The sequence below is a fragment of the Acanthochromis polyacanthus genome, chromosome 21 (assembly GCF_021347895.1).
Source record: "Acanthochromis polyacanthus isolate Apoly-LR-REF ecotype Palm Island chromosome 21, KAUST_Apoly_ChrSc, whole genome shotgun sequence".
Classification (NCBI taxonomy): Eukaryota; Metazoa; Chordata; class Actinopteri; family Pomacentridae; genus Acanthochromis; species Acanthochromis polyacanthus.
The window spans coordinates 6,566,533-6,581,545 of NC_067133.1; the positions used below are offsets into that span (position 1 = coordinate 6,566,533).

A 15,013-nucleotide genomic window follows, 5' to 3' on the forward strand; every position below is an offset into this window, starting at 1 on the left:
TTTACATGATTTAGAAATATTTACATTCTGTTTTTATTTTTGCAAAATGAGTTGTAGTAGACATTGGCAAAATATGTAGATGTCTGGACTAGCCTTAAAAGTGCAGAGAATAAATAAATACACAACTTCAAAACTAAATTGTTCTCTTCATTTCTCAAATCTTATGAGGACGAGAGGACTCAAATTGTTTACTAGCAACAGTCCTCTCTGCTCGCTATTCCATGTTTTGTTTTTACAATAATAATAATAAAAACCCAGGCTACGTTATCACCTCCATGCTTTTAAATCATGTTATAAGAGGAGCTCGCCGGAAGATTTTAAATGCGACACCGCCATTCTGAGTATTTACTTCCGTAAACACACGTTTCTCTTCCGGAAGTGAAATCGAAGCTCACGTGCGCTGGGCTGTTGACAGTGTTTACGGGGTTTTGTTTTCCACAAAATGTCCCACCTTTCTAAAAAATCATTAACATTAAATATTGTACGGTGATTGACGCTTCACAGTCTAATAATATATATGAAAATCTCTTACGTTGCTGTTTAGCTGGAATCTCTTAGTTTAGAGAAGTCCAACCAAGTTAGCTTAGCAAAAACAAGCATTGGGTCTGAGCTTTCCTTGGAAGCAGTGAAATATGGAGATAGACGGCCGGGACTTTTTGAACACTCCACCCGTGAAGACTGTCAGGTTTGGAGGCAGCGTTGCTGAGACGTTGGAAAAACATAAACAGGTGAGTATGAATGTTGTGTCGATCAGTCTGGCATCCATGGAAGATTCCAGAGACGAATAAAAATGATTTGTAATGTTTATTCACACAATTTCACAGCATCTTCAGAATGGTACAAGTTTGTATGTATATTTCCCGGTGGTAAATGGAGCCAGAGTCCATATTGTCACCACATTGAGAGAGGAGCTGTGTGTAATTTTTTGCAATTGAAATTTTTATTGCATCTTTAACAATAATACAGTAAGAGTAAACCTATATTTCCCATGTTCAGTGGGGCAATTATCATCCAGCTGACGGACAAAATAAAACGAGACACAAGGGCAGGCTATTCAGTAGACAATGATAGACATTAACGTGAAAAATGCAGACATTTGTGTACATTGCAGTTCATGATTGTAGGAGTAAATACTGAAGTGGTCTTCCGTTGCCTTCTTCAGCTGCAGGGTCCATACTGGACTTGTGCCAATGGCCATTGATGTATGGATTCCTCTGCTCAGCAATGTGATTGTACAACCATATATTCACTTAAACTGAATCTGCTTGTACAATCATCCATCCAGTTAGTTAGATTTAACTCGATAAATCTGATTGAAATGCCATTTATTATACTGAGGTAAATGAAGTTAAGTTTGTGGCACATTAAAAAAAATGTCATTTAGAAATACAGTGCAACATTTTCAGATATAGAGCCTTTGTTGTCCTGGGCAGTTCACACCAACAAAGCACAATACCCTGATTTCTGCTGTCAACAGTCTGGTTTAAGAATCCTGACTTCACTCCTCAGAAATCCCAATATAATCCCCTTATATTGCTGTCAGCATTAAATTTATAGCAGAGTAGCAATTTTAGTGAATGATTTGTGAACTAATTAGTGGTTTCTCCTCTTGTTTGAAGGGAAACTCAAGTGATTATGAACTCCTGAAACATCAGCTGGCTGATCCTGAGATAAAGGTATAGTAAAGTGTCAGTGTCTCTGTAGTGAATGGTGTCTGTGTTACAGAGGTAAGCCTTGTCATGATTTTTTGTTTCTAACTGAGTACTTTGTCTTCTGACAGGATGCCCAGATCATCAACTGGCTGCAAGAATTTCGGAGTTGTGTGACCCAGCTTACCAAGGACCACGAACAGCTTATTTATAGTGTCCTGGTGAGTGATAGGTCAAAGATAAGATATGATAAAATGCCTTTATTACTAGTGTACATGAATAGACAATAGCAGCATTAGTTGCTTCAGCCACTGGAAATCGCTTTAAATACGAAAGTCTTGCCTGTAGTTCTTTGCATGGAAACTTTATATAGAAATGTTCCAACCGACTACCTGGTCATGAACTGATGGGTAGATACTCTCTGCCAGACGAGTTTTGCAACTCTCCCATGGATGCCACTTTGCCCAATCTCTTCCTTATTGTGGAATCATGTAGATGGACCTTAACTGAGGCAAGTGAGGCCTGCAGATCTTTTGATGTTCGTCTAGGTTCTTTTGTGACCACATGGACGAGATGTTGATGCTGTTTGAGAATTGTTGGATGGCCAGCCACTTGTGGGAAGATTCACCTATATTCCATGTTTTCTCCATTTTGGATAAATCTCTCACTGTGGTTCTCTGGAGTCCCAGAACCTCAGCAATGGCTTTGTAACCCTCCACACTTATAGATGTCAATGACTTTGTCTCACATCTGTTCTTGAATCTCTTTAGAACTTGACAACATGTGTGACTTTTTGAGACCCTTTAGCTACTTCACAATGTCAGACAGATTCTCTTCAAGCGATGTTTAGATTCAGCAAGCCTGTCAGTAGTCATACGTGCATGTAGCTGGTGAAATTTAACCCAGTTGCCAAACGAATTTGGTCATTCGGTAGATTGGTAGATAAGGGGCAGTTATTCTTTCACATAAAGCAAGGTGGGGCTGAACTGCATTTTGTGTTTTCTTTGACTGATATTAAAATTAGTTTGTTGATCTGAAACATTTAAGTGTGAAACATATGCAAAAATAGTTGACATCTGCAGAAGGCCGGTACGTGTTAACAGCTTACATGGACCTTACATTACATTTACGATAACAGAGCTTACATCCAGGTTTCTCACTGCTAGTGACACAATATCGTTTACTTATTTGTCATTTTGTTTAGAAATATGTTAAGCTATGTAATTCTCAGAGAGAAAGACCCAATAATGTGATTCAGCCAGTTAGGATAGTCAAGGAAATGTAGATTTATCTTCAGATGTCGCGTACTGGCCAGAAATCATGGGAAAATTAATAATCTGATTGTGCTGCTTTCTTCTCTCGATATGTGCATGTGTGTGGTTATTTAAAAAAATGAATTAATTTGTGTTGTAGAGGCTTCCATGGTTGGGACGCAGCCAGGCAGTAGTGGAGGAGTACATGGCCTTCCTCGGCAACCTGGTGTCAGCACAGACTGTCTACTTGTGTGCCTGCCTCAAGATGGTGGTTTCCCACTTCACTCCCAGTACGTTCCCCTGATTGGTGGTAAAATAATCCCCTTTCATAAAAGAAGCTCCCAATTAAAGCTGTCACAGTGGTGTCACAGTAGTGAGGTAATGTCGGTTATTGTGTCGTCACTCGTCTGTTGACTCACGGAGAACTAATCTGTCTGTATGTTTTTCAGGGAGAGTGACCGTCTGTGAAGGAGGAGTGGATATCTCTGATTCAGATGATGAAGATGAAAGTAAGTGTCTTTTTTTTTCTTTTTTTTTACCGTATCTGTTTTTCTAACTCGGTGTTCATGTTAAGTGGTGGTTTGACACACCAGAAACCAACTATAGCTCAGGACCATGACCTTAACTTATACATCCTGCTTAGAAAGCTGTGAGTTTTCATCTTCGTGCTTTGTTCTCTGGATAAATACAGATGAATGAACTCTGTACTGTTTCTCTGATTTAAGATCTCCCCAGAAACTTTGATCACTGTCACCAGGCGTTGCAGCTCATCATCAGATATGTTCCCTTGTAAGTCACTAACTTTTGAAATATAGACTTTGTCTCTTTTTGTCTGAATTTTTGTGTTTTTACTCTCTAAATCCAAAACACTTCAGGATTCTGACTCAAACTATTACTGTACCTATTTCAATGTATCTATGTGTAAAATTGTACAGTTATAAATTGATAGCTTTTGGTGCATACTAGCCTTGCCTGAAATACAAACACAGGCTGATTTGTCGGCTTTTAAATTTTCTGTGTACAGACAGCATAATCTTTATCAGCTTTCAGCAAACGTGACATGTTGTATAAACTACTGTTCATGTTACCCTTCTTTGTTTCAGCACAAGTCGCTTTCTGGTGCCTATTTTGCAAGAAAACTTCCCCTTCATACAGAAATCCTCCAGAACACTGGTAAGAGACTAACAGTTTCTGGGTGTTTTTCACTGCAACAAAAGCTTCCTTTTTTATTACTATTTATCTAGCAAAAATTGAAGTTGGGACCCACATGTTAAAGCACGTACTGAACAGAAATAATTGTGGCTATAGATATTTTAAAACTTACATTTTTATTTTTTTGTTCAGCTGAAAAGTCTCAGCCTTCTGTCATGACTGGTGTTGGTTTCTTAGTTGTGCCAGGGAGCTCAGAATATTGTTTAATTTCTACAGATTTTTAAACGGCACAGGTAGGATGAAGTCATTTTGATGAAATACTTCAATTTTAGGCTTAGATTTAGTTGGAATGGAAGCGGAATTTTCACGTTTGGTTCAAAGGCTGTTGGAAATTTCAAAATTTGACGGTTCTGTTCTTACAGTTTCTGGCTGATAAATGGTGTCATTTTGGTGATTTTTTTTTTTTTAAATTTGTCTACTCTGGAGTTCAGAGAGTTGACATCCGACACATGGATCTCCAATCACTAGGTATTGAAAAGTTACTTTGATTGTGTGTCAACAAACTTCGGTCCGTCCTTGGTCAAGCGAGGCAGTGCTGCATTCATTGAAAGCCTATTTTTTGACTAAGTCATCCATAAGTTTTACTAAAACTCCAACCAGCATTTTTTACAGATGTCAGTTCAACATTCTTGTGATTCCATTTAGAGCCTGTCGTTTTTAGACACCCGCATATAGCCGTGTAATACTAGTAGGATATAACAAATAATATCACAACTATTAATTTGTATTTTAATGCATATTTTATCATATTACATTTCATGAACCTCTGTCTGAACCAAAAGCTTTAAACTCACTTTGGGTTTGCTGAAGCCTTGATGTGTATCGTGGTTTTCTAATGGCTTCTACTTTGTGTTTTTTTACAGGAGTGTTACGTCCACAACCTCCTCAGAGTGACGGTGTACATACCGTCCATTCGACGAGATGTTCTAGAAGTGATCATTGGAAAGCTTCTCAAACTGGATGTGAGTGGTGCAGCTGCAACACTTTTATGTTTATCTTTGAAAGCAGCAGTGAGTCAAACATGCAGACTTCGTAACATTTGTGTATTAGTTTGAACACTGCAAAGCCTGAACTCTGTTAGCCAATGAGACTTTGAGCTGTGTTCTTTGTAGAGGACATTTTCCACGTTTCAGGACTAATTGTTCCAAAAGCATCACAGAGAGTAACAGACTCTGAAATACCCATAAAATGTAAACTTTATTGTATGGAAGATCAGATTAATGAGACTGTAATTATTCTAGTCTGGGTTCTAACTAAACATCAACAGGGGCTCAAGTTTACTTTGATGATTCCAGCTCTTTATATATATATTTTTTAAATTTAGTTCAGTACCTGCATCATCAGACAGCAGCATCATATGAGCATGTGGCTCAGCAGTTGTAATTGATTAATTACTTTTAAACTACTAAAATTATCCTGACATGGAGACAAGATCAATCAGGATGTTTTTTTCCCACCTCAGACAGCTCAAAGGTTCATTTAAGCTGCAGTTAACTTCTTTATTGCATGGTGAATTTATATTTTGACTGTTGTTTATTAGTGTATTATTATGCTTTATCTGGCTTGATGTATTGTCCAGCCTCACAAGTATGACACAGATTGTGCATGCATCGTGTTCATGTCCTTCTCTGTGGTGGGTACTAACTGATCATTCATTACCTTAAAACTGACTTGTCTGAATGAAGGACTGCATCACTTTAACACATTCATGAAGCAGAAATGCTGCATGTCCCATGTGTGAAACAGACCTGTTGACACCAAAATGTAGCAGTTCTTTAAGGTGTTTGTTACAGAAGCATGCAGAACCAAATTTTAAAACCTTTTATTTTAAAATGACCTTGGTTCACTGATGATGCTTGATGGAAAACAGTGAGCTGTGGGTCTACTCCTGTGTCTGAGTGTTTGTGATGTGTTTCAGGTGAATGCGTCCCGCACAGACATCGAGGAGGCAGAGGAGAAAGCACTGCAGAACCAGAAGGCAGATGATCAGACCGAAGAGGGACTCTTTGATATGGTAACAGCTTGCAGCGTTTGCTGACTGACATGGAAGCTGTTTAGTTTGAGTGTTAGTACCAGAGACTGGCAGGTCTTCCTGCATGCACGTCACCCCGCTGTTCAGATCGCTTCACTGGCTTCCAGCTGCTGCACAAAACTCTGTCACTTCCATTCAAACTACAATAAAACAGCTCCATCCTACCTGAACTCTCTCATTCAGGTCTACACTCCCTCCTGCTCACTCCGCTCAGCCAACAAAAGGCTCCTGATCCAAACACCACAACAGGACCGCTCCATAGCTGGACTCTTCTCCTCTGGGGTTCCCCAGTGGTGGAGGAGTTTCCAAATGTCATTTGATCTGCAGAGTCCTTCAAGAAAAGACTAAAAACAGCTCTTTACTGAACACCTTTGCATTTGACAGAAACAAAAAATATGTGTAGAAAATTATTTTTAAAGTTCATTACACAAAAGCTTCTTTACCCAGTTCAGTACGAACATTTGGGACAAAAAGCAACAAATGATCTTATGAACGGAGTGAGTGAAGATGAGAACTTTTCTGTGCAGTTAGAGAACAAATGTAGGCGGGCAGTAGTCCAAGTATTGCCTTGTATAAGAAAGTATACCAATGATGGATCCTTCTGGTGGCTGAAGCAGGCCGTCTCACCTGAGAGCAGAACTCACAGCAGTGCGTTGACACTTTACAGTTCGTAATAAACCTTAAAGAAGCATTGTAAACAGTGTCAAACATTCCTCTTACATCCACATCACAGTCCTATTATCACACTTGAACTTGTTTTACGGCTCTTATCCAGGCTGTTTTCTCCTGACTAGATCCTTGCTTGGGTCGAATCTACTCTCAGATGTACGTCGCTTTAGATAGAAACAAAATGAAATTGTGGAATTGTAGACTTTGCAGCAGTAGCTAATGATATTCAGATTTGTCACAGATAAAATAGAGATGACATTTATGTCACAAGTATAATGAGAGAATAATTTTTGAGGAGCTAAAACCAGATTCTAAGTTCAGGCGCTGTAAGAATTTGAGGTAGAAACAACAATGTTACTCACTTGGTGAATAAAACTACAAAAAGCTGTTCACTTGTTTACACTTTCTTTCCATTCTGAAAGCTTCATTTGTGTGTGTGTGTGTGTGTTTTTGTCAGGATGAGGACGTGTCTCCACATCAGGACAGGACGGATCTGATGGTCCATCCAGTGGCTGAGAGGCTGGACACCCTCATGGCCGTGCTAATGGCGTACATCAAGGACGTGTGCCATGTCAACGGTAAATGAATAAAGCAGAAGTTCCATTGAGAAATAGTGCTTAACTCATACAATCTATATTATTATGGATTTAAATATTTCCTGCCTTGATTGGTGATTTTATTCTAGTCCAAGTGAATTTACAGTGCTGTGAAAAAGTGTTTGCCCCCTACAGATGTCTTTTATTTTTGCACATTTGTCACAATTTAATGTTTCAGATCGTCAGAGTAATTTTAAACGTAAGACGAAGACAACCCAGAAATATGGAAAAGCGCTGTAGATGTGTTTGCTTGCTTGTGTTTGGCTTTAAAATGTGTCGTCTTCCTTTGCGTCTTCATCGCTTTGTTTTCTCTCTCAGGCTCGCTTCACGTGGAAATGACGAAGGAGTTGTACAAAGATTTGTTGAGCGTTTTTGACAAGCTGATTCTGCCGACACATGCTTCCTGCCACGTCCAGTACACACTCTTCTACCTCTGCAGCTTCAGACTGGTCAGTGCCCCTCATTCTCCTGTGACGAAATGTTGAGAAGTCTTTTCTGTAGTTGATAAATCTTTAGCCTCTTTTCAGGTGTGAACTTGCCAATCCATCTTCAGAGTAAATGATGGAGTGATATAACTGTAAAGTAGTGCAATGAGTCCTGCTGAAAAAGACGCGTCTCCGTATAAACCTCGAGAATTCTTTTCTGAATTTGACCCACAGAGAATAAGAAGAGTTTTCTTAGCATGAAGTGAAACATGTTTCAGATCTGTGTCCCCAGTCTGCACAGGCCAGTCAGAATGTTGTTGGTTTTCTGTGTTTTGTGTGCATGAAGGACTTCTTTGTACACAAACACTCACTTGCTTAAGATACTGACTGATGGTCATGCTTTAACTCCAAATTACTCTAGAACAATACAGGACGTCTGCCACAGTCTGCGCTGTTTATTACATTTACCCACTGAATTTTCCTACCTCATTAAATCATCTCTGCAGCTACATGTTTTTTCTATTTATTTTTTTTAAATTAAGTCTCCTTTACTTAGCTGTTCCATTTGCTTTTCTGTTCTGTATGTATTCCTTGTGAGAAGAGGAGCATCCGGTGTCCTGTATGTATTGTACATAGGGCTGGGTATCAATCTTAAAGTTTCGATACCGGTTCCAATACCGATACCTTCACTTCGATACCGGTTCCTAAACGATACTTTTTTCGATACCAGTTTTACAGTATATACTCTAACAGAATGAAAATTGCATTACACATTACTTTCCACATCTTGAGTTTAATTTTCCAGTGATTTCCAGTGCAAAAGAACATTTGCAAGCAATGTCCAGTTCAGTACATACTGAGCCACCTTTGCCCCCGGACCCTTCCTGGCCGACCCGGAGCCGGTCGCGGCGCACTGCCGCGGAGGAAATGCGCCCGGCGGGGGACGGCCCGCACCCGGCGAGGGGATCCTAGGATCCCACCCGTTTACCTCTTAACGGTTTCACGCCCTCTTGAACTCTCTCTTCAAAGTTCTTTTCAACTTTCCCATCAGGTACTTGTCAACTATCGGTCTCGTGCCGGTATTTAGCCTTAGATGGAGTTTACCTCCCGCTTTGGCATATACTGCACCGCGCACTATCGGTGTCCATTTTACAAAAGTAGAGCCACGTTTTAGACCTCAGAGGCATCTTTTCCCACTTCGACAACACGCTACACAACTGCAGTAAAGTCAACGTACCTAACGTGAAACCTGTCTGTGAACGGGCAGCATGTTTTTTTCCGGCTTGCCGCAATCACGTGTAATGTTCCAGCCAATCACAGGTTTGCTTTATCATAATCACGTGATAAGTACCGGAACATGAAACCGAAAGACGAGGCTTATTTCGATACTCATTACTGCCGAAACATTTCGGTCGGTGCCATTAAAGAACCGAAGTTCGGTACTCAGCCCTAATTGTACAACACGTTCTGTTTCTGTCTCAGGCCTTGGCAGAGGCCTTTCTGGATCACCTGTGGAAGATCCTGCAGAACCCCTCTCAGCCCGCTGTCATCCGCCAGGCTGCTGCTGGATATCTGGGAAGCTTTCTGGCCCGAGCCAAATTCATCCCTGTGATGTGAGTTTCTGTGTTGTTTCTGCTTAAGTAAACACAAAGGCAGCTCAAAGGCAGAGTGCGCTGATGATTATTCAGCCGTTGTCCTAATCCCCTCCTGCTGCAGAACTGTGCGGGCCTGTCTCGACTTGCTGCTCTCCCTGATCCATCGCTACATCGACAGCCAGGACAGCAGCGGCAGACAGGTCTGCTGCGACATCAGCCTGCACGGGCCCTTCTACACGGCCTGCCAGGCCGTTTTCTACACGCTCATTTTCCGACACAGAGCCATTCTGGAGGCCAACATGAAGAAAGGTAGAGTACACACATCAACACACACATTTCAACTTATAATACCATGCAGTCAGATTCATTTTTGTATCAATTACCTACAGTTGAATGAGTCCAGAGTCACTCTTCTCTCTGTGTTTGTCAGGTCTGGAGTATCTGCAGAGCCTGAACCTGGAGCGGGTGGTGATGAGTCAGCTGAACCCTCTCAAAGTCTGCCTGCCTTCAGTCACCAGCATGTTTGCTGCCATCACCAGGTACACACACCGTGTCCTGTGCTTCCACGATCCTCAGTCACCCATACTGGCACTGGGCATGGATTCTGCTGAATGGTTGCAGTTGCTAAGTTTTATATACTGGCTTACAGAATATAAATCCCTTTTAGAGCAACAACCAGTTGTGTACTATTGTTGTATTTTTCTGGATAAGTGCTCCCTTGCCATATCGTGGTTCACTTTTCGCTGTCTTGCTGTATCATGGATTTTAAAATTGTATTTGATATCGCAATTTTTTTTTGCCATATCGCTGGATTTTGCAGCATATAGGTATTTTTATATATGTATTATTTTAATTATTTTTTCGGATTTTTTTTTTTTGAAAATATGCATCTTCTAGCCTAAATAATTTAAAGCATAATATTAAAAGAATACTTGATTGAAATCAAATGCGTAGCGTACAGCTGCTGGGTGCTGATTGGCTCAGTGATCGTAGCTTCAGTCTCCTGTGTCTCCCATGTACAGAATGCATTCAGCATCTGGTCTTGTCCATTCTCACTGTGCAGCACATTCAGCTCATCGTCATCAGTACTGCACAGCTAATTCATCATCTTCAGCCCAAATAGAGTTGTGTATATTGTTTAAATTACTTAGCTTTAACCCTCCTGTTGTCCTCGTTTACGGGCACCAAAAAATATTGTTTCCATGTCTGAAAAAAAATCCAAGAATTCAGCAAAAAAATTCTGAAAATTTGCAAAACCTTCAGGAAGAAAATCTCAATAATTCCTCCCTTAAAAGTTTTGCTTTTAAAAATCCCTCAAATTTGTCAATATTTTCAAAAAATGAGTAAAAATCTTCCAAAAAAAAATCCTAAAATATCTCAAATGATTACATATATATGAGTAAAACTTCTAATATTTTCTTTAAGAACATTCACTAAAATAATCAACCAAAATCCAGCGAATTTCGCTGGATTTTGGTTGATTTTTTTTAGAGAATGTTCTTCAGAAAAAATTTTAACATTTCTTTTTTTTTCCACCAAAAAATGTTGAAAATGTGGACATCAGAAGTTTCACTGTGAAAATATTTTTTTCTCCACATTTTCAAACTTTAAAACGGGTCAATTTGACCCGCAGGACGGCAGGAGAGTTAAGAGTGTAGAAAGTGTTTGTAAGAGTGTGGAAAAGGTTAATAACAGTGTCGGGTTTACAAAGCCTTAAAATAAATATAATTAACAAAAATAATATGGTCGATACGTCGCAGATTTTCACCTGTCTGGAACATAACCCCTATGATAGACGAGGGACCACTGTAATCTGTTGTCCAGCTTGAATAGGTAGAGAAACTAACATTTCATACCTTAAAACTACTCCACTACCGGTAAAAGTTCCGAATTTAAAATCCAAGTGGAGTAAATGTAGTCCCAGGGGTTTGGGAGCAATGTTTAAATAATCTGAGTCATCAAATTGAAGGCATAAAGCACGACAGAAACCACAGCTGTGCGACGACGTGTCCCAGAGGCGCTTTCCTTCCTGATCATCTACAGCAGCACGTGTGTTTTTGTTGCAGGAAGTACCAAGTGGTGTTCTGTTACTCGGTCATAGAGAGGAACAACCGGATTGCGCTGCCAGTGGTGCGCAGCTCTGCAGGAGGAGACTCTGTGACCACCAACACCAACCCTTTGGACAGCTTCTTCCCCTTCGACCCCTACCTGCTCAAGAGGTGCACCGATGGGTTGGGGGATGCTGAGCAGGCAGATTTAGCCCGTGCCTTCTGTTGGTGTAGAAAATTTGTAAAGTTTGTGTATGGGTTAAGGCTTAAAGGGGAACTTCGGTTTTTTTCAACCTGGGGTCTGTTTCCATGTGTAATTTCATACATGTGAGTGATGGAGAAATTAATTTTTGACATAGCTCCAGTATTTAGCCAGGCAGGCAGCTTAGCAGCTCAGCTAGCAGCTCAGCTAGCGAAAAGTATGGGGCAGCTGGCCCCCCCGCGTCAAAGTCCACCCTAACGTGCTTTTGCCCCACACTGACCGGCTCAGATAGTCTCAATGAGCGTCCCACAACATACTAGAGATGAGAAGTGAACGAAACCCTCCACATTACCTGGCGATCGCTCTTTGTTATGGTCTGTATCCAAATCTCAGGACGCTGGAAAGCAAATCTCGTTCCGAATTCGCGCGAGAGCTCACGAAATCACGCGAGAGCTTGTGCCAAAACACCGCGATTTCGGAACGAGATTTGTTTTCGAGCGTCCTGAGGTTTGGATACAGACCACAACAAATAGCAATCGCCAGGTAATGTGGAGGTTTTCGTTCACTTCTCATCTCTAGTATGTTGTGGGACACTCATTGAGACTGTCTGAGCCGGTCAGTGTGGGGCAAAAAGCACGTTAGGGCGGGCTTTGACGCGGGGGGGCCAGCTGCCCCATACTTTTCGCTAGCTGAGCTGCTAGCTGAGCTGCTTGCTGAGCTGCTAGCTGAGCTGCTAGCTGAGCTGCTAAGCTGCCTGCCTGGCTAAATACTGGAGCTATGTCAAAAATTCATTTCTCCATCACTCACATGTATGAAATTACACATGGAAACAGACCCCAGGTTGAAAAAACCTGAAGTTCCCCTTTAATGTGACAAATGGAAAACAGACTCATGATCAATTATGCTTCTGAAACATGTGAAGGAAAGGATAAAAACATCTGTGGAACAAGGAAGAAAGGGCCGCCTTCCTCACAGTAATAGGGGAACCAAAAAGAAACGGCACATTTCTGTTGTGTTTTCTACATGATTTTGCACAGTTTGTGTCAATACTGTAATTTATGGATCCTCTTGTTATGGAAAGGTTTGTTGGACTGGAGAGTTAGCTGGGCTTTGGTGGGTTGTGTAGGTTGAAAACGTTGCAGTTTTAGTCCAGTTTTAGTGGTAAGACTTTTCTCCCTGTGTGTGTATTTGCAGGTCTGGCAAGTTGATAGAACCACTGTACCAGGTCTGGGAGGAACTAGCAGATGCAGAGCTGCTTCCGACTAAAACAGGCCAACAGGTGAGAACGCAGAATTACCTGACTTTAATGTAGGGATTTGCAGGAGACAGATCATGGCTTTCTGATGGTATACAGTGCAACAAAGAAGCACAAGCACATCCTTAGCACAGAGAAGCTGGAATCAGGCAAGGGTTTTTGTGGGAAGAATAAACACTTGATCATCAGAATAGTTATCAGTAGATTTTCTGTTAATGGACTTAACAGTTGCCTTACCTTTTCTTTGTGGTAACATGAAGTAACTTGTGATAATATAGGGACAGAAATTATGACCAAATGACAAATGCATGTACATTCACTGGTCCCAAAGCTTATTTGGACTCTGAGTTTATCTTTGCAGATGTTTAATCACAGCATCAAGCTGAGCTACTTGGAATCGCTCAAAGCAAAATACAGAGTCACTGTAGTAATGCACATAAAACATGGGAAACTAACTCTAAACAGTCCTTTCTGCATTTATGGGGGTATAGTACAATGTAAGCCGTGATACGACCTGCGCAGACATTTGGATTGAAAAAACTGGTCCTCTATTTGTGTCAACTGGAAGCAGTAACTGGTTCATTCTGTGTCTGTTAGAGCTCAAGGGAAGATGAGGATGACTTCTTGTGTGGGGAGGCGCCTCAGACCGAGGGCATCGTGGGAATGACGCCGAGCTCCTTCGACTCAAACGTCTGCAGTCCAAACAGCATAGGTTCACCCCCCAGCTCCTTCCCGAGACCGTTCTAGTCCCTCATCATGAACTGTCCAGTTGTGACGAGACCCCGCTGTTCCTGAAGTCCTGAGGCACGTTCCGGGTTGGACCTTTTTTTGGGTCAGTGAGTTATGTGGCCACAGATTTGTACAGTGACTCTTTCCTGACAAGCCACGTGGTGCTGATACTTCAAGAACACATCAGCCACGGACAAGTTGGAACTATTCATACAAGATTACTCGGGTTGATGAGTAAGACTTGTAAACATTATTAATCACATTAAAAAAAGGCCATGGTGGCATGTGCAAAGACAATGAAAGCAACAGTACCAGTAAAAGAGCCCTTAAATCCATGATAAGCAGATTCGTGTAAATGTTTAGAACAGATATCAGTTTTAAATGAACCTATGTGGACTAATGTAGACAGGCATTAGCTTTTATCTGCTTTATTTTATTATCATTATTTGTTTCTGTACAGAAGAAAGTGCTATTCAAAATAAACTGGACTTGTGAAGTTGTACTGGTTGGGCAGTGAAATGCAGTTTTGATGCAGATGTATGTTTCCTAAAGTTACACAGTTGCTACACAGCTTTTCCAGAAACATTTCAGAGATTTTTAAAAAAAATAAATAAAAGTAGGTTAAAAAGTAAAAATAAAAAATGGTTTCCAGAATCAGTGAATCCATGCTTGGTCCATCACTACTCCTCGGGTTTAGCAGTTTTAACTCAATGCAGAGTGAGCTTTGACCAGTGTTTTTCATAGCTAAACACAGAATGCTTTGGAAGTGAATGACCTGGGAGATGATCACGACAGAAGAAGAGGAGTAACCAATGAACAGAACGAAGGCACACACTGTCGTCTGTTACAGTGATGGCGGAGGCTGCAGGCTTTATATCTGTCGGTCATCTGCACCCTGATAGAATTTGTCAGTAATGAACTGATTGGATTTTTGTGGTCAAAGTCTGTTTAGCCTCACAAGACGTGCTATTGGCCCTAACGCTAGAATTCATACGTACAGCAATGGTTAAAACAAATGTCCAAGATGATAAAATGATGCAGTGACATTTTCTATCTAACGATTAACGGTCAACTAACCATTACTCAGTGACATAACTTCAAGAGAGAGCGATAGATGGGCGAAAACTGCAACTTGACTGGTCGAGGCAGGCATACATCTGCAAGGTGGTAGTTCTGCTTTGAACACAGCTACATACCAAAGGTTAAGATTAAAGGCATTATGGAGGATGTTTTTTTTTGTTTAATTTGTCTGATTCACATAAAATGAATATACTGACCTTTAGTGGACTTGCATGTATGGTTTCTAAAAAAAAAAATAACTGTGGACATGGCAGGACCTGAAAAACAT

At 40.8% G+C, this 15,013-nt stretch overlaps 1 protein-coding gene across 1 annotated transcript; it reads left to right on the forward strand.

Moving 5' to 3' along the window:
• The first annotated feature begins 366 nt into the window (after positions 1 to 366).
• rrn3 (RRN3 homolog, RNA polymerase I transcription factor) lies at positions 367 to 14,167 on the forward strand. The gene is made up of 17 exons (XM_022208735.2): positions 367 to 728; positions 1,620 to 1,676; positions 1,781 to 1,870; positions 3,063 to 3,192; positions 3,352 to 3,411; positions 3,628 to 3,691; positions 4,006 to 4,075; positions 4,978 to 5,076; positions 6,033 to 6,128; positions 7,273 to 7,393; positions 7,730 to 7,860; positions 9,319 to 9,449; positions 9,553 to 9,740; positions 9,862 to 9,970; positions 11,498 to 11,650; positions 12,876 to 12,960; positions 13,534 to 14,167. The coding sequence occupies exons 1-17, from the start codon at positions 633 to 635 to the stop codon at positions 13,681 to 13,683; spliced, it is 1,830 nt and encodes a 609-aa protein (XP_022064427.1). The 5' UTR covers positions 367 to 632; the 3' UTR covers positions 13,684 to 14,167.
• Positions 14,168 to 15,013: the final 846 nt, after the last annotated feature.